At 39.6% G+C, this 23907-nt stretch overlaps 1 protein-coding gene and 1 pseudogene across 1 annotated transcript; both read left to right on the forward strand.

Annotated features, from left to right (window-relative positions):
• The first annotated feature begins 212 nt into the window (after positions 1–212).
• Positions 213–23907, forward strand: part of LOC126608661 (disease resistance protein RPV1-like) — a 112225-nt pseudogene continuing 88530 nt past the window's right edge.
• On the forward strand, positions 2857–7785 carry LOC126608732 (disease resistance-like protein DSC1). Its single transcript, XM_050276736.1, has 6 exons — positions 2857–3005; positions 3129–3473; positions 3624–4550; positions 4671–5336; positions 6555–6905; positions 7175–7785. The coding sequence occupies exons 2-5, from the start codon at positions 3210–3212 to the stop codon at positions 6603–6605; spliced, it is 1908 nt and encodes a 635-aa protein (XP_050132693.1). The 5' UTR covers positions 2857–3005; positions 3129–3209; the 3' UTR covers positions 6606–6905; positions 7175–7785.

Raw genomic sequence — 23907 nt, forward strand, 5'->3', positions numbered from 1 at the left:
GACTTGTTGGAAAACTGATCCCCTCCGGATGCATTATGTGGGGATCTTAGGGATCCTCATATCTCAACCGTTCATTATGTATCGTGCGATCATGAATATTTAACTTTATTATTTAAAATTAAACATAAATAATACATGACGAAAAATGATCGCACGATATACGATAAACGATTAAGATGTGAAGATCCATAGAATCCCCACATAATGGATCCGGAGGGGATCCGTTTTCGACCTTTTGTTGTCGGTGCTGTGAGGTGGAAGAAAGCTTGTCGGCAACGTTAGGGAAAATCTCGGTTTGATGAATGGAAGTTCCAAGGAAGGTTGCTCTCCTTTTTAACTTTATCACATTCACATTGAAGGTGGTAGGAAACTGCTGCTTCCCACATAGGCAGAAAATCATGCGAATGGCCTGATATATAACAAGAGCGAATTCTTGGTGCGAGTACCAGTCCAGCATCCAGACTCGATTCTTTGAAAGGCTCTTCAATTTACCTGGATTTCTCCAATGAACAATCAACTTGTCTCTTCTTCTTCCTTCAGCAGTCCTCCTTTGTGGAAGTACGATGTCTTTTTGAGCTTTAGAGGAGACGATACACGAACCAATTTTACAGATCATTTTTACAAGGCGTTGGACGGCAAGGCAATCACCACGTTCATTGATCACCAACTTAAAAGAGGAGAAGGAATATCTCAGGCTCTTCTCGAAGCAATTGATGAGTCGAGAATTTCGATCATTATATTCTCTAAAAACTATGCATCTTCAAGATGGTGCTTGGAAGAGCTCGTACGTATCCTTGAATGTAGAAAGTCAAGGCAGCAAATAGTTTTGCCAGTTTTTTACAAAGTGGATCCGTCCGATGTACGAAAGCAAACGAGTAGTTTTGGTGACGCGTTTACAGAAAAGTTCAAATTCGAAGACAACAAGGAGAAGATCCTCACATGGAGGAGTGCTCTTACAGATGCAGCAAGTTTGTCAGGATATACTTTCAAAGAGGGAGAGTACGTATATTTCTTTCCCTTATACTGCCTTTAATCTGAAAAGATGACTTCACCTGAAATTCAATTTTCTTTACATAAAACCCAACCTAGTTTTTGTGCTTGACCAATTAAGCTTAACAAGTTAGATTTTATATCTTTCAGTTTCCTAAAATGCCCCTAATAACAATTTGATTCTCTTGCATATTTATATCCATTTATTGTGTTAAACCTATTGCAAGTTAAATGGTCATTACTAATTGTGTTAAATTTCGAATTGGCTGGATTAATTACCCGATTGTACCCATTTTTTTTTGTTCAAATTTTAAATTTATTAATATTTTTTGGTTTCCTAATTTTGTTTGAAAAATCAATTTACCTACTTTTTTGCAAAATTAATTTGCATATTACTTATTTTTATTAATAATCTACCTATGGTGTTGTTTTATAATTTACCGTTTACTAACGATGTTAGGTAAATTAGTACTTTTAGGAAAGAAATGATGCATATCCATCCAAAACATCTTTTTTCATCCGAACAACAACATAACATTTAAATGCCAAAAAAAAAAAAAAAGTCTGTCATATTATTATTTTTTTAACAAAAGGAAAAAAAGAAGTTAATGTCCTAAGTATGGAAAGATGTTAGGATTTTACAGATTACTAAACGGCAATGTGAAATTGTGAATAATGGCATAGGGGTAAATCATTTTCATTAATGGGCCAATTATTATCTTACATGATTCTGTATTTAGTTGCAAGCGGCACATGCTTGACTGCAGCAGTGATTATCCATACCTCTGTTTTTTTCAATTTTTTATCTTTTCATTCTCTTTTTCTTTTTACATTTTTTTCCTTTTTCAAAGAGATATAGCAGAAAAAGTTGATTGGCTAAATGTGTCAAATTTTTATATAAACTGGTAGGCATGAAGCTAAATTTATCAGTCAGATCGTGAACGAGATCCTAGTCCGTGTACTACAAGGCCCGCATTTGAATGTAGCCAAATACCAAGTTGGAATGGAGTCTTGTGTAGAAAAGGTGAAAGAGCTTTTAGATGGTGGAAATGATCCGTGTGTGGTTGGGATTTGGGGGGCATCTGGAATCGGCAAGACTGAAGTTGCAAAAACTGTTTATAATGCAATTGCTTATAAGTTTGAAGGTCGTTGTTTCCTGGCAGATGTTCGAGAAAAGTCAATGCAATACGAAGGCCCACTCCAACTACAAAACACTCTTCTAAGTGAGATTGGTGGTTCAGATTGGAAAGCTGTCAATACTCATAGAGGAAACATCCTTATAGAGAAACTGTTGAGGCGAAAGAAGATTCTCTTAATTCTTGATGATGTGGATGAACTGGAGCAGTTAAACAACTTGGTTCAAGTTGAATGGCTCGGTGAGGGTAGCACAATGATCATAACCACAAAAGATATTGGATTGTTGAAATCTTATGACGTTGAGTTGATATACGAGGTCCAAAAGTTAAAAGGCGACAAGGCTCTTGAGCTTTTAAGTTGGAATGCCTTCAGAAAAAAAGAACCTTCAGATGATTATTTGGGACTCGCACGACGTGCAATAGCATATGCTCAAGGCCATCCGTTAGCACTTAATCTTATAGGTTCTTATCTACATAATAAAAGTATAGATCGTTGGCAAGCTATAATGGATAGTTACGATTCTTACGATAGAGAACCTTATGGAGGAATTCAAAAAGTACTTCGAAAAAGTTATGATACCTTGGATTATGTCATGCAACAAGTTTTTTTAGACATTGCATGCTTCTTCAAGGGTAAAGATAAAGATTACGTGTTACAAATATTAAGAAGTTCGAAGCTCAGTGTACCTCAAGATTGTATTGACGTACTCGTTGAGAAAGCCATCATAACTATTGAATATAATAGGATTTTGATGCATGACTTGCTAGAAAAAATGGGTAAGCGTATAGTTCGTGAAGAATCGCCCACTGAACCAGGCAAAAGGAGCAGATTGTGGCATCATGAAGATGTGTACCGTGTTCTAACTGAAAACAGAGTAGGTAGAATATATGTTCTTGCATTTGATTTAATTGACATGATTTTGAAAAGAAAAAAAAGATTAAAACCCTTTTGAATTGTTTGTTAAACGATTTGTTTGTTAACACTATTTCTTTTCCATTTAGGGAACAGAGAAAATTAAAGGCATTGTGGTGAAGTTGCCCAAGCCGTATGTGATACCCTTGAATGCAAAAAGCTTTTTCGAGATGGTAAATCTTGAAATTTTTATAAGTTGTAATGCACACTTTTCTGGATGCGTTGAGTATCTACCCAACGATTTGAGGTGGATTGATTTGTGGGGAATTGGTTTGAGGGCGATTGAATTCGGTAGAGATGAGATTCAAGGCTGGGGATCCAATATTCTTCAAAAGCATATACTTACATTCAATTTGCAATCCAATTGTCATCTAAGGCATCTTGTCACGTTTATTATGCCAAACAGCGACATCAGACAATTGAAAGTATTTCAGGTATGTATACGTATTATAAATTAATTTGGACAATTACTAATTTAATTGTTTATTTTATTTGTGGAAAACGAAATTTGCCAAAGCTTTTCATCATTAATTATTCTATTTAAAGTTTGTGATTTGTTTTTTCTTTTGATTTTGATTTCACAGAATTTGGCAATGCTTACATCTTTGAATTTAAGTGGTTCCGAATTCTTAGAAAAAATTCCCAACTTATCCGGAAGTCCAAACCTAAGGAAGTTGATTCTAAATAGGTGTAAACGTTTAGTTGAAGTTGATGATTCTGTTGGATACCTTGATAAACTCTATAGCTTAAGTCTTTATGAGTGCTCTAGGCTTGAGAGATTTGCGACGAGACTTAGATTGCGATCCCTTCAAGGCCTTTATCTTTATGGTTGCACAAGGCTCAAGAGTTTCCCAGAAATAGAGGCCGAGATGGAATCTCTAAAGTATTTGGTCATATCAAAAAGTGGCATAAGAGAATTGCCTTCATCAATTGCATATCTTACTGGGCTTAAATATTTGAGGGCAAATAATTGTGAGAACCTTACAGGTACATCATTACATCACATTTATGGGTTGCAACATCTCGACTATATTGAAATGGATGGATGCCCAAAACTGGTGACATTTGGGAAGTTTTCAACTCGCTTAGATACTTCACATTACAACGGTATTCCATTAGCCCTTTTCAACTTACGCCATCTTCATCTTGGTGGATGCAATTTATCAGAAAGTGATTTCCTTGTGCCTCTTCAATATGAACCATCCAGTCTTCATTGCTGGTCCACAGTAACAAATCTTGATCTGTCGAAAAACAATTTTGTTAGTCTTCCGGATTGCATTAGCAATTTTGTCATCTTGGAGCAGCTTAGATTGCAAGGCTGCAAGAGGCTTCGGGAAATTCCACATGCCCTTCCACCAAATCTAAGGGAATTATATCTGGATGATTGCACATCATTGGAGAAAATTCCAAAGTTGCCCTCGGGGCTTAGGCGTCTGCAGTTGACTAATTGCTTTGGACTAAGCGGCGATGAGGTGGCAAAGTTGGAAAATAATTGGTTGAACTGGAATCAGGTTCGTCTCTCCTCTCTTAATTTCTCTTGAAATTAAAATATATAATTTGTTGATACTTGGGAGGGAGAACAGATCATGATTGTTTGTAATTAGTAATTTACATATTATTCACTATTGCAGGAATTTCTTCGGTGCTCTCAATTGAACGTTACGTATCCAGGCGAAGAAATTCCAAAGCGGTTCAGCTATACCTCTAAACATCTAACAGCCACTAGGATTGAAAGTGAATGGCAAGGTGCTTATGTTGGAGATGGTGAATTTAGTTTTGAAATTCCTCTAAATTTACAGGAGAGGGAGGCGTTATTAGGATTGGCTCTATCTTGTGTTTTTCCACCACGGCCTTTATCAAAATGTATTGGAGTGGGGTATTTTGACAATTTTCGTATTCACATCAACGAAGCAAGTGATTATAAAGAATTTTTGTGGGGTGGGAAATGGATGGAAAAAGCTCATGTGGGGCTCATGTTAGTGGATTTAGAGAAGCAGGGAGATATTTGTAAAGTTAAATTTCAACTTCCCTACTGGGCACGCGTTAAAATGTGCGGGGTGCACCCCTTATTCCGCAAAGAAGATGAACGGCTTCCCTTGTCTTTGGGACCAACGAGTAGTCTTGGATCCTCAGATATCGTCGATGATGAATATGATCGGCAACAACAATGGCCTTCCTTATCTTCGAACCCAGCGGATGATCATCCCAAACGCACGCAGATTGATCACAATGTTCCTTCTGATATTGAGGAAGAGCAAGAGCAACCGTCCACAATTTCTGATTTACCAGGAGTTTTGGTACGTACATTTCAGTTTTAGCGATTTTTTTATTATTGTTTAGTGTAATATTTATTTAAATTAATATAATAAAAATTAATTAATTTAAATTAAATACAGGAAAATTTTTGAACAGTTTTCAATCTGCATAATCAAAGATTTCATATCTTTAGAAACAAAGATTTCATATCTGTAGGTAGTTAGGCCATCTCCAATCGGGTCCAGAGAGTCAGAGGGTCGAGAGTAACCCGAAAATCATTTCCAATCGAGGACTAGGCCAGAGGGCCAACCGGCTGGCCATCTTCAGCCAACTAGCCCACTCGCTAGCCCTTTTTTTTTTTTTTTTTTTTCCTTTTTCAGCCCACTTTAGGTTTAGGGTTTATGATTTTTTTTGTCCCAGTTTTTTTTTTTAACATCCCTTTTTTTTTGGACGATTTTTTTTTTAATTTCTAATTTTTTTCCTACACAATTTCTCACATATTTTTCACCATTCTATACTATCTTATCTTATTTTATTTTAATTCTACATATTCCATACTATAGCTCTTTAGCCCTTGGTTGGAGATGGTTTTTTGTGACATAACTAAAATGAGCTCTCTGGTCCTTTGGCCCTGGTTGGAGATGAAGGCAAATATGGTCATATACTGTTCATTAAAATATTAATATCTTGGAGGGTCAGAGGGCTAAAACGAGCCATTTGGCCAATCTTTGGTTGGAGATGACCTTAGTTATTAGAAAAACATAAACCACATTTGTATCTTGAAGTACCTTTCATTGATAAAATCAAATTCTAATTAATCAAAACAAACAATTATGGAAGGAAAATATACAAGAAGAAATGAGATTATAAGTACAAAATTCAAGATTAATTACCTAAAAACTTGGTTTTGTTCATTTAAGTACAAAATTTCTACACGAAGATCAAAGAACTACATCGTTTGGATGAACATGTAAACCACATGCTTCTCTCTCTGTTAATCAAGTTTACACACAGAGATGGAAGACTTGTAGGACTACTGTTTAATCAAGAGTCGGGGTTTGCAACTATTTTTTTATTAGCATTTACTTCTGCTTTTTCAATGAATGAATAGGCTTTTTCAATGAATGAATAGGTGAAAAATTTGATTTAGTGTTGATTAATAAGATTTAGTAGAATTTTAATATCAAGAGGAGATAACAATGTAAAAAACATAGCCGCTTGAATCAACTTGATTGATCTCGACCCTCATAATCTCACAGGTCTCGTCCTTCGTTGGTTGTTTAAATTTCTGGTGTAAGCCAAGAAAGTGAACTCATTATGCTGCTGCTCTAGTTACTAGTTAGTCAGCTTACTGTTTCTGCCAAGGAACCAACAAGCCTGCGCTCTCTTTGTGTTCCACCATCGGAAGCTGGGAGTGAAGCGTGCTGCATGCATTAGTTGTTGGAATTGGACTTCAAATTCTTCAACAGGTTTGGTAGAAAAAGTTAAAAAGGGAAATTTTATTTAAATGCATGTAATTTTTTTTCTGCACTCCTCAGGTGTATGAGCAGGCTGGTGTTGCCGTTCTTCTATCTAACATAGGGTTGAATCCGACATCTGCTTCTCTCTTCGTAAGTGCCATTACAACTTTCTTAATGGATATAGCTGGCAGAAGATAATTTCGAACACATTCGGTTTCCTAGAACCAATTACTAACTTTTAATCAAAATTATAATTAGGGTACACTATACAAACGATAAATTACAGTTTAGTGTGTCCCTTATGGTCTATTTAGTGTCCCTCCGTTTCAATTTAGACTAAAAATTTGTAACCGGTTCTATCTATATGCATATTTGTGGAAAATAAGCTTTCCTTTTTGCCTTTCTTGGTATGCCTCCAGATTATATTGTCCCTCACTCTTGTAGTTGCCAACATTGTCAACTTGGGAACTGTTCTGAATGCAACAATCTCCACCGCCGTGCTTGCTGCTTCGTCATGGCATTTGGAGTAACCCCGAACATTCTCTGCGCATAGATCATCCCTACGAGCATCGGAGCATCCACGGCCTCTGCATTGCCATCTGTGCCCTCACATTCTGGATTGGAGACATCATCATCGCTTACGCATTTCCTGTCATGCTCTCCTCTGTTGGATTTGCTGGCATCTTCGGAATCTATGTTGTCGGGTGCATCGTTCCTGGATATTTGTTTACTTGAAGATGCCTGAAACTAAAGGCATGCCTCTTGAAGTTAGCTGATGCTGATGCATCTGTTGGATTCCAATGATAACTGATTTGATAGTTTAGAGGGTTTGAAAGTTTGGTTTGGCTTTAGACTGGGATTATGAGGACAGAATTTGAGTTGGAAAAAGTGCTGATGACTGGATTGCATTTTTAGAAAGTGATTTTGTAATCATCACTATCCCTCACTTAATTCTGCACAAGTATATTTGGTACCAAAAAATCAATTCTCTTGGGTCATACGCTCATAAGTGACATGTTTTGTTTGACTATTTGCACCACTTCTTACAAACTTGAAATACCCCTTTAAGCATATTCCAAAATACTGATTGAAGTTTTAAAAAGGTCTACCACCCTTGGATTTCCAAATGATTTTTATCAATATGTTTGGTGGTTGCACTTATCTTTTCCTGTTTAAGTAGACATATTTTGATACGAATATTGTTAGAGACGCTCTTACTAATTATGATGATCAAATACCAAATAACTCAATATAGATCACGAAAGTTCTTACTGAAGTACAATCTAATTTTTGTTAGTTGTGAAACTAATCAAAATCAAATTACTTGTCTGACATATTTTTTTACAAATTCGTGTTTACAAGGCGTGCCTGTATTAAAAAAATTATATACAAATACATGATAAATGTAGCACTATTATTTTTATAATATTTTTTTTAAAATTTTGAAGAATGAAAATAAAAGAAAAGAAAAGAAACTGTTTTTAACTGCAGGTCTAAGGCAGAGCCCTGTTGCCGCGTAGAAAAGTCTGCTGAGAAGGTCAGTCATCGTCTTCAGTCTTCACCAAATTGAGTTAGAAGAATTAGGGTTTTAGAGCTGCAAAGATCCAAACTTTATCAGTCTCTCCGAAAGTAAATAGAGAAATGGAAACCCAATCGAAGGACGGAGGACTCTCTGGAGAAGCGGCCCGGCATCTTCTTCCCTCGGTTCCCCCGGCGTCGGCAAACGCGCTCTCATTTCCCGTAAGCTCTCTCTCTCTTTCTCTCTCCTTTGACTGATACTAAATTCATGACCTATTGATTTGTAGGATTACTGGGTTTGGATTTTGACGATGCTTCTGATTTTTCATCGTTACTCAGCTGGTAGTTGATGGGTATGTAAAAGTTTGAATTTTGGGATCAAAGAATTCCACTCTTAGGAATTTTGGGAACAAATAATTCGTTTTGAATTCTTTTGAAATGTGAATTTTGATGATTTTTGTGGTGAAAAAAAATAGATGGAATATCTCTACAAAGTACTACACAGCTGGTGTTTCGGTATGGATGGCTCATCACCATGACGAATTTTTGATAGTCCCTCCCAACGTATGAGCAGTTGGCTGCCTTAATATTGGTTGTCAACACAACTGAGTTTCGGTCTCTTGCTACTCACTCTTTGTCACTTTGTTTACTTGTTTAGCATGATTTTCAATGTGTCTTATATCAATTTGCTCGCGTTATGCTGCAGTTGTCGTCTCTGTCTGCGCTTCATAAATGGGTATCTCGAACTGATCTTCAAAAGTTCGATATACTAGTGTGCGTAGGGAATAAGGTTGATCTTGTTCCGGTTCATACCGAATATAGAAGACGACTGCAGAAGCTTGGAGACCCATTTGCTGATGACGGTCCAGGGTTCACTGCGTATGGAATCTCCGAGACTGAAAGAAGCTGTTTATTGGGGGATGACGAGCCATATTGGGAGGCTAGGCACACATGTTTGGAATGGTGCAATGAGCATAACATTGAGTTCGTTGAAGCTTGTGCTTCAAATGCTGATTTTGACAAATGTAAGGCAGCCTTTCTTTCTGACTTGTAGTTTATGGCAAGTTTTATACGAAAGTGAAAAATAAAAAGTACCCTGCTCGAAGGTAGAAACGTCGTGCAATTCGGATGATTGAAGATAGTTCGTCATTCAGGATTTGATGAAATTTTACCCATTGGGACATTTGAAGGTGTAGGAAACTTTATTTCAGGGTCTATTTCACAAGGTAAAGGATGACCACAATCAACAATTTTTAAGGACATGCCTTTGTATCATGAGTCCTTGTACGCTGGAGAAGTCTAGGGAGAAGTAGGACCTTCACGTCGTGTATGCCTGAATAGGACATGGCAGACTATTACCTAAGTTCATGTATCAGCTTCAATATTAGAAAGAGTTGGTTAGCCTGAGAAAATGAATAAAAGTGATATCATGATAAATGAGCACGCCGATCGTACGGCACACAAATTTCCTGCTTTGTTGGATATCTTTTAAGTTTAAGGTACTGTTTTACAGGTTTGTCAGTTGATGGCGACTCGCAAGGTATTGAATGACTTTTTGGTGCTCTTTCCGCACATATGTGGCCTGGAATGATTCTGAAATCAGGCGATAAGATTGCTGAACCGTCATTACCTGAAAGAGGAGTAGGTTTTATACTATGCCGCTTATATTTGGTTTATAATATATATTTTACTATTAAGTAGGATTCTAAATGTCTGAAACTTGAACCTTTGTGCTAGACTTGTCAGATGAAGAATCTGATTATGAATTTGAGTATGAAGTCCTCTCTGCAGGTTCAGCTGATCCATTTGATGACACGGAAGAATGGGTTTCTGCAAATGGTTTTGCTGGACCTTCAGATATGCGAGGACTGGCTGCTCAAGGTAATCTTGTCCTAGAATGCAAACAAGAGAATGGAACCAGTTCTAATAAGGAGGTTCCCCGTGCCTTGAACTCGACAGCTGTGTTGGATGATAGTATTAGCAAAGGAGTATCCAGTGCAGAAGAACCTGAACAGGACATAGAAACTTCTTTTCGAACGACTCCACTCAAAGTTGTTTGGGAGCATATGCTCCTATCAACTTTACCCGGGACACACAAAAGAAGTACTTTGATCCTATTAGACGGGGGAGGGTGAAGAAGCTAGGACAGAAGGGTAGAGTTCAAGAGAGCAAAATGCGTTTAGGAACGTGGAATATAGGAACCTTAACGGGAAAATCTATGGAAGTAGTGGAAGTTATGGTGAGGAGAAGGATAAATATTATGTGCCTACAAGAAACTAAGTGGGTTGGTAGTAAGGCAAAGGATCTAGAAAACTCAGGGTTTAAACTTTGGTATTCGGGCACAAATAGAACGAGAAACGGTGTTGGCATCATCGTGGACAAGACCTTGGTACAAGATGTTGTAGATGTCAAGAGGGTAGGAGATAGAATCATGGCAATCAAGATTGTAATAGGACAAGAACTTATCAATGTGATTAGTGCGTACGCACCTCAAGTAGGGTTGGATACGAGTTCGAAGGAGAAATTTTGGGAAGATCTTGGAGACTTGGTGCAAGGAATTGCTCAGACGGAGAAGTTATTTATAGGAGGAGATTTAAATGGACACGTGGGCAGGGAGACAGGCAACTATGGAGGTTTTCATGGTGGCCATGGTTTTGGGGAGAGAAACGAGGATGGGGAAGCTATCTTGGATTTTGCAATGGCATATGATCTCTTCTTAGCCAACACCTTCTTTAAGAAGAGAGAAGAACATGTGATCACCTACAAGAGTGGGTCGTCAAAAACACAAATAGATTTTCTTCTAATGAGGAAAGGGGATCGTATAACTTGTAAGGATTGCAAAGTTATACCAGGAGAGAGCGTGGCTAATCAACATCGCTTGTTGGTGATGGATGTACATATCAAAAGAGTAAGACAAAAGAACAAGACTTGGAAGTGCCCAAGGACTAGATGGTGGAATCTAAAAGAAGAAAAACAAGCCATTTTCAAAGAGAAGGTAATCACCCAATGTGTGTGGGATAGAGAGGGGGAAGCTAGCCAAATGTGGGATTCCATGGCTAGTTGTATCCGAAAAGTAGCAAAAGAGGTATTAGGAGAGTCCAAGGGCTTTGCCCCACACCAAAAGGAATCTTGGTGGTGGAATGAGGAGGTACAAACAAAGGTGAAGGCTAAGAAGGAATGTTGTAAAGCCTTATACAAGGAGAGGACTGATGAAAATGGTGAAAGGTATAGAAAAGCGAAGCAAGAGGCGAAGAAAGCTGTCAGAGAAGCTAAGTTAGCGGCTTACGACGATATGTATAAACGACTAGATACCAAAGAAGGAGAGTTGGATATCTATAAACTATCTAGAGCAAGGGAAAAGAAGACAAGGGACCTAAACCAAGTGAGGTGCATCAAGGATGAGGATGGAAATGTTCTTGCTACAGAGAACGCGGTTAAAGACAGATGGAGAGGTTATTTTCATAATCTTTTCAATGAAGGACATGAAATGAGTGCTTCTTTAGGGGAGTTGAGTAACTCAGAAGAGTGTAGAAACTACTCTTTTTATCGTCGAATCCGGAAGGAAGAAGTGGTTGTAGCTTTGAAGAAGATGAAGCATAAAAAAGCAATAGGCCCAGACGATATACCAATCGAAGTGTGGAAACTTTTGGGAGAGACAGGTATAACATGGCTCACTGACCTTTTCAATAGGATTTTGAAAACGAAGAAGATGCCAAATGAGTGGCGAATGAGCACTTTGGTGCCTATCTACAAGAATAAGGGCGACGTACAAAATTGCATGAACTATAGGGGTATTAAGCTAATGAGTCATACAATGAAGCTCTGGGAGAGAGTCATTGAGCATAGATTGAGGCAAGAGACACGGGTTTCGGACAACCAATTCGGGTTCATGCCAGGGCGCTCAACCATGGAGGCAATCTATCTCTTACGAAGATTGATGGAAAGATATAGAGATGGGAAAAAGGATTTACACATGGTCTTTATAGATTTGGAAAAAGCGTATGATAGGGTCCCAAGAGACATTCTTTGGAGGATTTTAGAGAAGAAAGGAGTACGAGTAGCATATATCCAAGCTATAAAGGATATGTATGAAGGAGCAAAGACTGCCGTAAGAACTCATGAAGGACAAACCGAAAGCTTTCCCATAACTGTAGGATTACATCAAGGCTCATCCTTAAGTCCTTACCTTTTTGCGTTGGTAATGGATGAGTTAACACGACATATTCAAGATGATATTCCTTGGTGTATGCTTTTCGCAGACGATATAGTGTTGATAGATGAAACTCAGGAAGGGGTAAATGCAAAGCTTAACCTTTGGAGAGAAGTGTTGGAATCTAAAGGTCTTCGCCTAAGCCGATCAAAGACAGAATATATGGAGTGCAAGTTCAGTGCAAATGGAGGCCAAAACGAGTTAGGGGTGAGGATCGGAGATCAAGAAATACCAAAGAGCGACCGTTTTCGTTACCTAGGATCTATCTTGCAAAAGAACGGAGAATTAGATGGAGATCTCAACCATAGAATACAAGCTGGATGGATGAAGTGGAAGAGTGCATCCGGCGTGTTGTGTGACCGCCGTATGCCACTGAAGCTCAAGGGAAAATTTTATAGGACGGCAATAAGGCCGGCGATGCTGTATGGCACAGAATGTTGGGCGGTGAAACATCAACACGTACACAAAATGGGTGTAGCGGAGATGAGGATGCTTCGTTGGATGTGTGGGCACACGAGAAAGGATAAGATTAGGAATGAGGATATCCGGGGTAAAGTAGGAGTAGCCGAAATTGAAGGAAAGATGAGAGAAAATCGGTTACGGTGGTTTGGACATGTGCAAAGAAGGCCTACTGACGTTCCGATTAGAAGATGCGACTATGGGACAGAGGTTCAGGGCCGAAGGGGTAGAGGAAGACCTAGGAAAACTTTGGAAGAGACTCTAAGAAAAGACTTAGAGTACTTAGATCTAACGAAGGACATGACACAGGATCGAGCACAATGGCGTTCTAAGATTTATATAGCCGATCCCACTCAGTGACTTGGATTTTCCAAGTCTCCAACCGAGAAGTTTTCCTCACTCGGGAAATTAAGGGAACACTACCCCAACCTACATGCTCCACTCAGAAAGCTTCAACATACAAGCTTTAACAAAAGAAAATTCAAAGAACTTAGCGAAGAAGGCTTTGGTGTATTTAACACAATACGTTGAAATGAAGGAAAGCTTATTTATTGATATCCCCGATAAGCTACAAATATGTACATATACATGAGTCAAAATAAGCACACAAGAGGGAGCCTTCACAAAGGTTGCTTAGGAGAAGTCTCAGCAGTCGGTAGAGCCCCAGAAAGAGAAGGCACCGGAGGGGGATCATTTGGAGCCTCAGCACTGGACAGAACCCTAGAAGGAGGAGGCATCAGAGGTTGATCATTTGGAGCTTCATTACGCGGTACAGCCCCAGAAGACGAAGGCAATAAATGCCTTTGGAACAAACCCACAAATCTCTGATGATCAAGTAAAACCTGACCATCAGTTTCCTTCATCTGGTCAAGCTTCCTTTTCATGTTTGTAGCATAGTCATGTGCGAGCCGGTGCAACTGTTTATTCTCATGCTTGAGCCCTCTAATCTCCTGTTTGAGACTCATCACTTCAGCCGCCAATGATTCAACTTGGCGGGTTCGAGCAAATAGGCGTTGGGCCATATTAGACACAGAACCTGCACACTGAACACTGAGAGCCAGCGAATCCTTAACAGCTAACTCATCAGACCGTTTGGAAAGTAGTCTGTTATCTTTGGGAGTGAGAAGGTTCCTGGCCACCACCGCAGCGGTCATATCATTCTTCATCACGGAATCCCCAACGGTAAGAGGACCAGTAGGGGAGACGAAGGATGGGCGCCATATGTTGTCTGGAGAAGGCGGGGCTGCCTCTTCAACAAGGTTCAAGTCAAAACGACGGTCGGAGGGGCCAGACATTTTCAAAGGTGTTGAAGAGAGAAGAGGTCGGACAAATCAAGATCTTAGAAGTGCAAGAATGAAGCTTCTACTGGTGGAGATTCAAGTGTGCTTTGGAACTTAATGCCAGCCCCTATAAAAATCTGCACTCGACGAAGCTTCAGAAATCGAAGAGGCGCCTGCTCAGAAATCGAAGAGGCGTTTGCTTTCTCAAAAGCTGGGCTGCTTAGAGATCACGAGGGTTGATCTCAGAAATCGAAGAGGCGTTTGCTTTCTCAAAAGTTGGGCTGCTCAAAGACCACGAAGGCCGATCTCAAAAATCGAAGAGGCGCTCGCTTTCTCAAAAGCTGGGCTCCCCAGAGACCACGAGGGCCGATCTCAGAAATCGAAGAGGCACCTACTTTTCCAGCCTTTTCCAGCCTTGTCAGCACCTGTCACACGCACACTCAGTTTTGCGGAAATTATGGGCATTCTGTCAAAGACTTCTGGGGAAGTAGAAAACACATGAATCTTACTGTTCAATCACCCACTTCTCACACGCAACAATAGCTCATGGGTACCACAGATAACTTTGCCAAAGTTCTCTGCCAAAGTTGAGCACGTGAAGCTTGCAGCTCCCACTACATCGCTCTGACCAAGAAGGGTAAAAGAATAGCAAAGAAACAGCACTAACAAAGTTTAGACCCATAAATTTTGAAGGTCTAGCTACCATATTATTACCCACAAGGGTAAAGGAACAGTACCACTGCTGGATAATTGGAAAGTCCCTGTGTGTCAACCTCTGTGCTTCGTGGCAAGGTAGACTAGCAAACATGCCCAACCTTTACTCACATTCGAGAAAACACTCCCAATAAGATTGCTTGCTCCAAAATCGAAGAGGCACCGTCCTCCGAATCTCGAGAGCCAGACTCCCAACATGACTACTTTCTTAAAAATCGAAGAGAGGGTAAAGGAACAGTACCATTGCTGGATAATTGGAAAGTCCCTGTGTGTCAACCTCTGTGCTTCGTGGCAAGGTAGACTAGCAAACATGCCAAACCTTTACTCACATTCGAGAAAACACTCCCAACATGATTGCTTGCTCCAAAATCGAAGAGGCACCGCCCTCCGAATCTCGAGAGCCAGACTCCCAACATGATTACTTTCTCAAAAATCGAAGAGACACTGCTCCCCGAATCTCGAGAGCCAGACCCCCAGCATGATTGCTTTCTCAAAAATCGATGAGGCATCGTTCTCCGAATCAATCGAAGAGGCGCTCGCTTTCTCAAAAGCTGGGCTGCTCAGAGACCACGAGGGCCGATCTCAGAAATCGAAGAGGCACCTACTTTTCTAGCCTTGTCAGCACCTGTCACACGCACACTCAGCTTTGCAGAAATTATGGGCATTCTGTCGAAGACTTCTGGTGAAGTAGAAAGCACATGAATCTTACTGTTCAATCACCCACTTCCCACACGCAACAATAGCTCATGGGTACCACAAATAACTTTGCCAAAGTTCTCTGCCAAAGTTGAGCACGTGAAGCTTGCAGCTCCCACTACATCGCTCTGACCAAGAAAGGTAAAAGAATAGCAAAGAAACAGCACTAACAAAAGTTTAGACACATAAATTTTGAAGGTCTAGCTACCATATTATTACCCACAACTGTAAAGGAACAGTACCACTGCTGGATAATTGGAAAGTCCCTGTGTGTCAACCTCTGTGCTTCGTGGCAAGGTAGACTAGCAAACATGTCCAACCTTTACTCACATTCGAGAAAACACTCCCAATAAGATTGCTTGCTCCAAAATCGAAGAGGCACCGTCCTCCGAATCTCGAGAGCCAGACTCCCAACATGACTACTTTCTCAAAATCGAAGAGAGGGTAAAGGAACAGTACCATTGCTGGATAATTGGAAAGTCCCTGTGTCAACCTTTGTGCTTCGTGGCAAGGTAGACTAGCAAACATGCCCAACCTTTACTCACATTCGAGACAACACTCCCAACAAGATTGCTTGCTCCAAAATCGAAGAGGCACCGCCCTCCGAATCTCGAGAGCCAGACTCCCAACATGATTACTTCCTCAAAAATCGAAGAGACACTGCTCTCCGAATCTCGAGAGTCATACCCCCAGCATGACTGCTTTCTCAAAAATCGAAGAGGCATCGTTCTCCGAATCTCGAGAGCCAGATACCACAGACCACTTTTTCAAAGTGCTCTGACAGAGTTAAAACATGTGAAACTGGCAGCTCCCACTACCGTGCTATGACCAAGCAGGGTAAAGGAATAGCATTACTACTTGTTGTTAGGGAGACTCCTATATATGTCGACCTCCATCCCCAACGGACAGGCAAACCTGCAAAAATGCTCAACCCTTCATCATATCTGAGAGGGCACTCCCAACGAAGCCTTTCGAAATATTCAGCTTTCTTTCCCCCCGATAATACCTCTGCAAACAAGCTATACTAGAGCAAGAATATCTCATATCATCAGGGTTAAAAGCAAGAGTATCCCATATCATGCTTTTTCCCTGTCTTTTCTTTTGGCCTTGTTTTTACCTGCAAGACAAGGAGAAAGAGAGCAATCAGTCAGCACTTGGAATCAAGCTTCCAGCCAGGAACTGACTGCCTGGAACCCCTTACCTGATTACTTACCTGGCATTGCTCTCGAGTACTCATCTTCAACATCTTATGTTTCCAGGGAAGATTCCGCATCTGCTTGAGGAACAGATAGGGCAAGTGCGAAGGATACAAGGAAGCATGTGGAGACAAGCGTAACAGCACACGTGCCGATACATTCATTACTCTGTCAAAAGCAAAAGTATCCCATATCAGCAGGGTGGAACGTACTCTAGATTTGGTGGACTTGTTTTGACCCTCAAATTCTTCAGTCGGCCTTATACTCTGGAGGAAACCAGAAAACCCTCCAGCTCAGTTCAAGAATAAGCCTGTGGAAAGTTACTTCTTCAAAAGCAAAAGTATCTCATATCATCTCTTCTCATTTTTCTTCTCTTTATCCTTCATGCTGCTGCAAGATGGGGAGAAGGTGAACAATCAGTCGGAGCTCTGATTGCTTACCTTGTCTGTCACCTCTTTCAGCAGACCCCCTAGCTCGGCGACTTGGGGGACTCCTACTACATGGTTTGTATCGCGCTTGACCAAGCCTGAAACTACAAGTAAGCTTCAAGTGAAATTGATACATTACCTTGTGCATCTCCACCAGTTAAAGATACCATCCCTGGATGGAGGAAGAGTACTTCCAGAGAAGATGCCACATCTACCTATGAGACAGATAAGGCAAGTCAAGACGACACCACACTCCGATACTTAGAAGTTTCGTGATTACGAGATCATTCTCCCACAATATTTCCTAATGTCATTTGTACTAAATCATTCACTTGTACTCACTAAATGAGAGCTTGAACCTATGTACTTGTGTAAACCCTTCACAATTAATGAGAACTCTTCTATTCCGTGGACGTAGCCAATCTGGGTGAACCACGTACATCTTGTGTTTGCTTTCCTATCTCTATCTATTTATATACTTATCCACACTAATGACCGGAGCAATCTAGCGAAGCTCACAAAAAGCGATCGTTTTCGCTACCTAGGATCTATCTTGCAAGAGAACGGAGAATTAGATGGAGATCTCAACCATAGAATACGAGCTGGATGGAAAGAGTGCATCCGGCGTGTTGTGTGACCGTCGTAGGCCACTGAAGCTCAAGGGAAAATTTTATAGGACGGCAATAAGGCTAGCGATGTTGTATGGCACAGAATGTTGGGTGGTGAAGCATCAACACGTACACAAAATGGGTGTAGCGGAGATGAGGATGCTTCGTGGGATGTGTGGGCACACGAGAAAGGATAAGATTGGGAATGAGGATATCCGAGGTAAAGTAGGAGTAGCCGAAATTGTAGGAAATATGAGAGAAAATCGGCTCCGGTGATTTTGAACATGTGCAAAGAAGGCCGACTGACGCTCCGGTTCGAAGATGTGACTACGGGACAGAGGTTCAGGGCCGAAGGGGTAGAGGAAGACCTAGGACAACTTTGGAAGAGACTCTAAGAAAAGACGTAGAGTACTTGGATCTAACGGAGGACATGACACAAAACCGAGCGCAATGGCGTTCTAGGATTCATATAGCCGACCCCACTTAGTGGGAAAAGGCTTTGTTGTTGTTGTTGTTGTTGTTGGAACAGTCGATGTCTGAGATTGGGAACATGCGCAACAGTTCGAGATTGCTGCCGGATTTTCAGAGAAGAGATATGGCTGATATGGCTGCAATGCTGGCCATGAAAATGGCTACCATGTTTGGGGTTGGCAGTGATGGTGAAGTGGAAAGTATCGGCGAGTAAAGGCTATGAGTATCTAAGAGAGATGTGAGTGTTGTTGTGCCTTGGCCCGTTTGTCAGTGCGGAAACGAGATTCAGATTACAACCTCACCAAATCACACTCAGTTGAACAGAATAAAATACAAGAAATAAATACACTGAGAAATTTATGAGGTTCGGCAAAAGTCTGCCTACGTCCTCCAAGAGATATTGCTTTTCACTATGAGAATAACTAGTACAAGATACACTTGAGTTAAATCAACATAACTCAAACCCCAATCTCTTGTACCCTCACAGAATTTTACTAAGAGTCTCACTCTCCCCAAGAGTTTCTCACTCTCACTCTATATTTTCTCTCCTTTGTGTTCTCCTTCGGATGCTCTCTCAATGCATTTCTAAATACACAAATATTGTATCTAGTTATAGGCATACACTAGCAACTATGCCAACAAACAAGACCAAAAAGTCTTAAGTTCACATGACATAATTATCACCTAGCCTACCTAGCATGCATCAAAGTCTATACCTAGTCTATAAAGTACAACTTTTCTCCATTTGTCATTTTAATGCATATAAAATAAAACATGCACAATTGTGTGCAAACAACCACAAAGTCAAGTCTTGCTTCCGATTTTGCTTATGGTAGTCACCATGTCTTCTCTTGAAACAAGACATCCATGCCACAACCGAAAGCCAAACACAAAGTGGCTACTGCCATTTCCCTGTAGCACTCAGAAAGTTACACTATCAAAATTGTTGCCAACTCATAAGTATATGAGCCAAACACAACAATCTCCACCTTGGCGAATATATCATGCAAAAATCCTTGCATTCATTGCCAAAGCCTCCATTGGCCTTACGTACCAGCATATACACCCTGAATAAACCCCATTGGTCCTATTCCGATTCAGTCACTGCCAATTCATATGCAGCTGCTGCAAGCTAAAAATCACCATTTAGCTTCAGACGGGATCTCAACACATCCTCGTCTCTTCCAGCAGGTTTTTCCCCTTCTTTATTGTCTGCAACCTGGAAAATTGTCAGTGCACCCATTTCCTGCAACACCCGTCGAGCCAGACAAATATTCCTCACACTTCTCCTCCTTCAGGACCATCTCATCACCTGTGAATCCCATAGCTCTACCTGCTGCAAAACCCTTGCAACACTTGAGACTAAACATCACCAGGAGAAGTGTTGCTTCGAGTACCTAGAGGGCATACTCGAAGCCTTATGCCACAAACTTGCTACAACCCGGCCTTGCACCGTAGCACTGTGGACCCTTGCCTCCGGAACCGGATCTGAACCTGCTTTCTCTCAAATCCTCTTTCCAATTTTCTTCCATGATTCCAACCTTGAATAGCTTAAGCAGTCTCGTGCCCACCATCATCCATGGTCTCCTTTGTGTATCATTCTACACCAAAGAAGTTTGCACCTGCTCCAAACTTACTGTATCTTTCCATGCAGTAAAGTTTCACAAGGTTCTCGTACAAATATGAAAGTGAGGTAAGAAGAAAGAGGCCTTTGTCTTCTTCCTCAACATCAACTTTCGCAGTTGATCCAAGCATCCCTGAACATGTCTTTCATTTCTTCTGGCTTCATTACTCTCATCTGCCAAGAGTAAAACATCCACTCCCATTAAATTGCTCAACTGAAAATTCCATGGTGAATAAATCTAGACCTCCAACGAACCAAAGCCTCTTACAATGCTCTGATACCAATTGTTGTGTCTTGGCCTGTTTGTTAGTGCGGAAACGAGATTCAGATTACAACCTCACCAAATCACACTCAGTTGAACAGAAAAAAATACAAGAAATAAATACACTGAGAAATTTATGAGGTTCGGCAAAAATCTGCCTACGTCCTCCAAGAGATATTGCTTTTCACTATGAGAATAACTAGTACAATATACATTTGAGTTAAATCAACATAACCCAAACCCCAATCCCTTGTACCCTCACAGAATTTTACTAAGAGTCTCACTCTCCCCAAGAGTTTCTCACTCTCACTCTATATTTTCTCTCCTTTGTGTTCTCCTTCGGATGCTCTCTCAATGCATTTCTAAATGCACAAATATTGCATCTAGTTATAGGCATACACTAGCAACTATGCCAACAAACAAGACCAAAAAGTCTTAAGTTCATATGACATAATTATCACCTAACCTACCTAGCATGCATCAAAGTTTATACCTAGTCTATAAAATACAACTTTTCTCTATTTGTCATTTTAATGCATATAAAATAAAACATGCACAAATGTGTGCAAGCAACCACAAAGTTAAGTCTTGCTTCCAACTTTGCTTGTGGTAGTCACCATGTCTTCTCTTGAAACAAGACATCCATGCCACAACCGAAAGCCAAACACAAAGTGGCTACTGCCATTTCCCTGTAGCACTCAGAAAGTTACACTATCAAAATTGTTGCCAACTCATAAGTATATGAGCCAAACGCAACAAGTGTTACACATCCCTGAATCCCCTTGGACTTTTTTCCACAAGGTGGCAAGGAAAGGAGAATCGGCAGTCTTCTTTTCTCTTTTACTGTATAAGTAGGTTCAGAATAGTCGATACCAATTAACCGTGCCCGAACCGAGTTTGTAAGAAACTTGTGCTTTTAATGAAACAATGGAAATGTTGGGATTGCATTCGAAAATCGAAGGGATGAATCGATTCCTGTATGAGCGCAATTAGTGATGATGTTTCAAAACTTTGATATGAAAACCAACGTACAAATTACAAATTTCCTCCAATGATGGATGCAAATCAATCTTAGTTGATGAGTCGATTTTATACTATATATTACTCTCTATTCTTGGTATATTTTGGTTATTATTTTGGTGAGATTTTGATGCTTTGTTATGTGTTTTTAATGTAGGACATGCGAACTTGTTATGAGCATAAAGTAATCAAACAGTGGATTTTTTGAGTGATTCCAATTGGAGCGGGTTTATGAATATGTCAAGAAGGCTGTATCAAAATTTCATAATTTTATCCCCAAGCATTTGATCGTGGCGAATTAATTTATGCCCAACGCGCAGTGCTGGCAGATGGGGCTGCATAGCTTATTTGCGACTTCTGGGTTGGAAGATGATGGATTTTGGACTTAGGACTTTTCTTGGAACTTGAAGAGGAGGTCCTTTAATTCAAGTCAATTTGGGCTTGTTTTGGAGCCCTAAAGGTCCAAAAACGTGGTTATCTCTTTGCTGGGCAGATTTCGTAGTCAGAATAGGAATGTAATTCCTAATTATCCTTTTATTATTTTATTTCCTAGTTTTTAGAAACCTTTTCTATGAGGGTTTAAATTGGGAGTAGTATAAATAAGGATTTTTTAGCCATTAGGGTTCTGGGGGGAGAACGTATGCATTATTTTGTAGAACTTCAAACTTTTTACCTACAAGGTGTTTTCATTCTTTTTTTTAGTTAATATATTTTATTTATTTTTTATTATGATTGTTCGTAACTAGCTCTTTTGCTAGGGGGAAGCCACAAGTCTTAGCATGAATATGTGATTTTATTAATTTACCTATGAATGGATACATGCTTGCTTTGAATTATTAATCACGGCGATTAAACTATCTAATTGTTTTAGTGATTCGTGATCATTAGGGTATTTAGACAAGCAATTTGATGCAATTTCTGTTGGAACATCACTCTGAAATTGAGGAGGGCTTCTTGTGATTAGTAATTGTAAGTTCACTTAAGGTGAACATCATGCTCTTAGGGTTGCATGGTTTTTCGAAGGGTTTTCACAAAGCTTAATGAATCTTACATGTTTATATTTGATCGGGACATCACAGACGGATTGTATGTTAGATATATGTTTTCGCTTGAACATCACAAGGAAAATATGTATTAGGAAAACCTAACCTTCAAAGCATGTATGTAGAAATTCATAAGTAATTGGTAAAATTACATAGGATTGTTAATGGTGACTGCAGAATCCTAGTATTTAAATTGTTTTCCAAAACCTTTGTCTTTTGCTTTCTTTACTTTGTCAAGCACTTAATTATTTTTATTTAAATTCGTTTTTATTATTTTAAATTCCAAAATCAACCATTTCAAACCTTTGTTCTAAATAATTAGCTAAGAATTAGTTTAAATACAAATTATTCATTCAATCCATGCGGCAAACGACCTTGTTTGAGCTGTTATACTACAATGACCTTGTACTCTTGCAAGTATTTTTAAGTGTTTTTATCCCTACTTTTGTAGGTGATAAAAATCCTATCAAGAAATTGGTGCCGTTGCCGGGGATCGTTTCAAATAATTTGTGTTTATCATATTCTTAGTTAATTATTTTTGTAAATATCTTTTTATTGTTGATTTTATTTTTATTTTTATAGGTTATGTTTTGTTGGTTTTGAGAATAGTTAAACGATGGGCTGGAATCTACAACCAACAGGAGGGCTACCTTCATGGAATTATATCAATATGAGGAACTCTCAAAGGCCTAGGTGCGATCCATACTCAAAACTTTACAATCTAAGAGCCCCTTGAACAGCCAACCGTGCCACAAAGATCTACTCTAGATGACAAACTTGCTGAATTGGCAGAGTGTGTCAAGCAATTTGTTGATAGCATGCCGAATACCAAACCATCAGCAAAGATCATTGAAGAGCAAGATGGGGCTGCAGAGCTTATTTGCGACTTCTGGGTTGGAAGATGATGGATTTTGGACTTAGGACTTTTCTTGGAACTTGAAGAGGAGGTCCTTTAATTCAAGTCAATTTGGGCTTGTTTTGGAGCCCTAAAGGTCCAAAAACGTGGTTATCTCTTTGCTGGGCAGATTTCGTAGTCAGAATAGGAATGTAATTCCTAATTATCCTTTTATTATTTTATTTCCTAGTTTTTAGAAACCTTTTCTATGAGGGTTTAAATTGGGAGTAGTATAAATAAGGATTTTTTAGCCATTAGGGTTCTGGGGGGAGAACGTATGCATTATTTTGTAGAACTTCAAACTTTTTACCTACAAGGTGTTTTCATTCTTTTTTTTAGTTAATATATTTTATTTATTTTTTATTATGATTGTTCGTAACTAGCTCTTTTGCTAGGGGGAAGCCACAAGTCTTAGCATGAATATGTGATTTTATTAATTTACCTATGAATGGATACATGCTTGCTTTGAATTATTAATCACGGCGATTAAACTATCTAATTGTTTTAGTGATTCGTGATCATTAGGGTATTTAGACAAGCAATTTGATGCAATTTCTGTTGGAACATCACTCTGAAATTGAGGAGGGCTTCTTGTGATTAGTAATTGTAAGTTCACTTAAGGTGAACATCATGCTCTTAGGGTTGCATGGTTTTTCGAAGGGTTTTCACAAAGCTTAATGAATCTTACATGTTTATATTTGATCGGGACATCACAGACGGATTGTATG

Source organism: Malus sylvestris, chromosome 2 (genome assembly GCF_916048215.2).
Source record: "Malus sylvestris chromosome 2, drMalSylv7.2, whole genome shotgun sequence".
Lineage (NCBI taxonomy): Eukaryota > Viridiplantae > Streptophyta > Magnoliopsida > Rosales > Rosaceae > Malus > Malus sylvestris.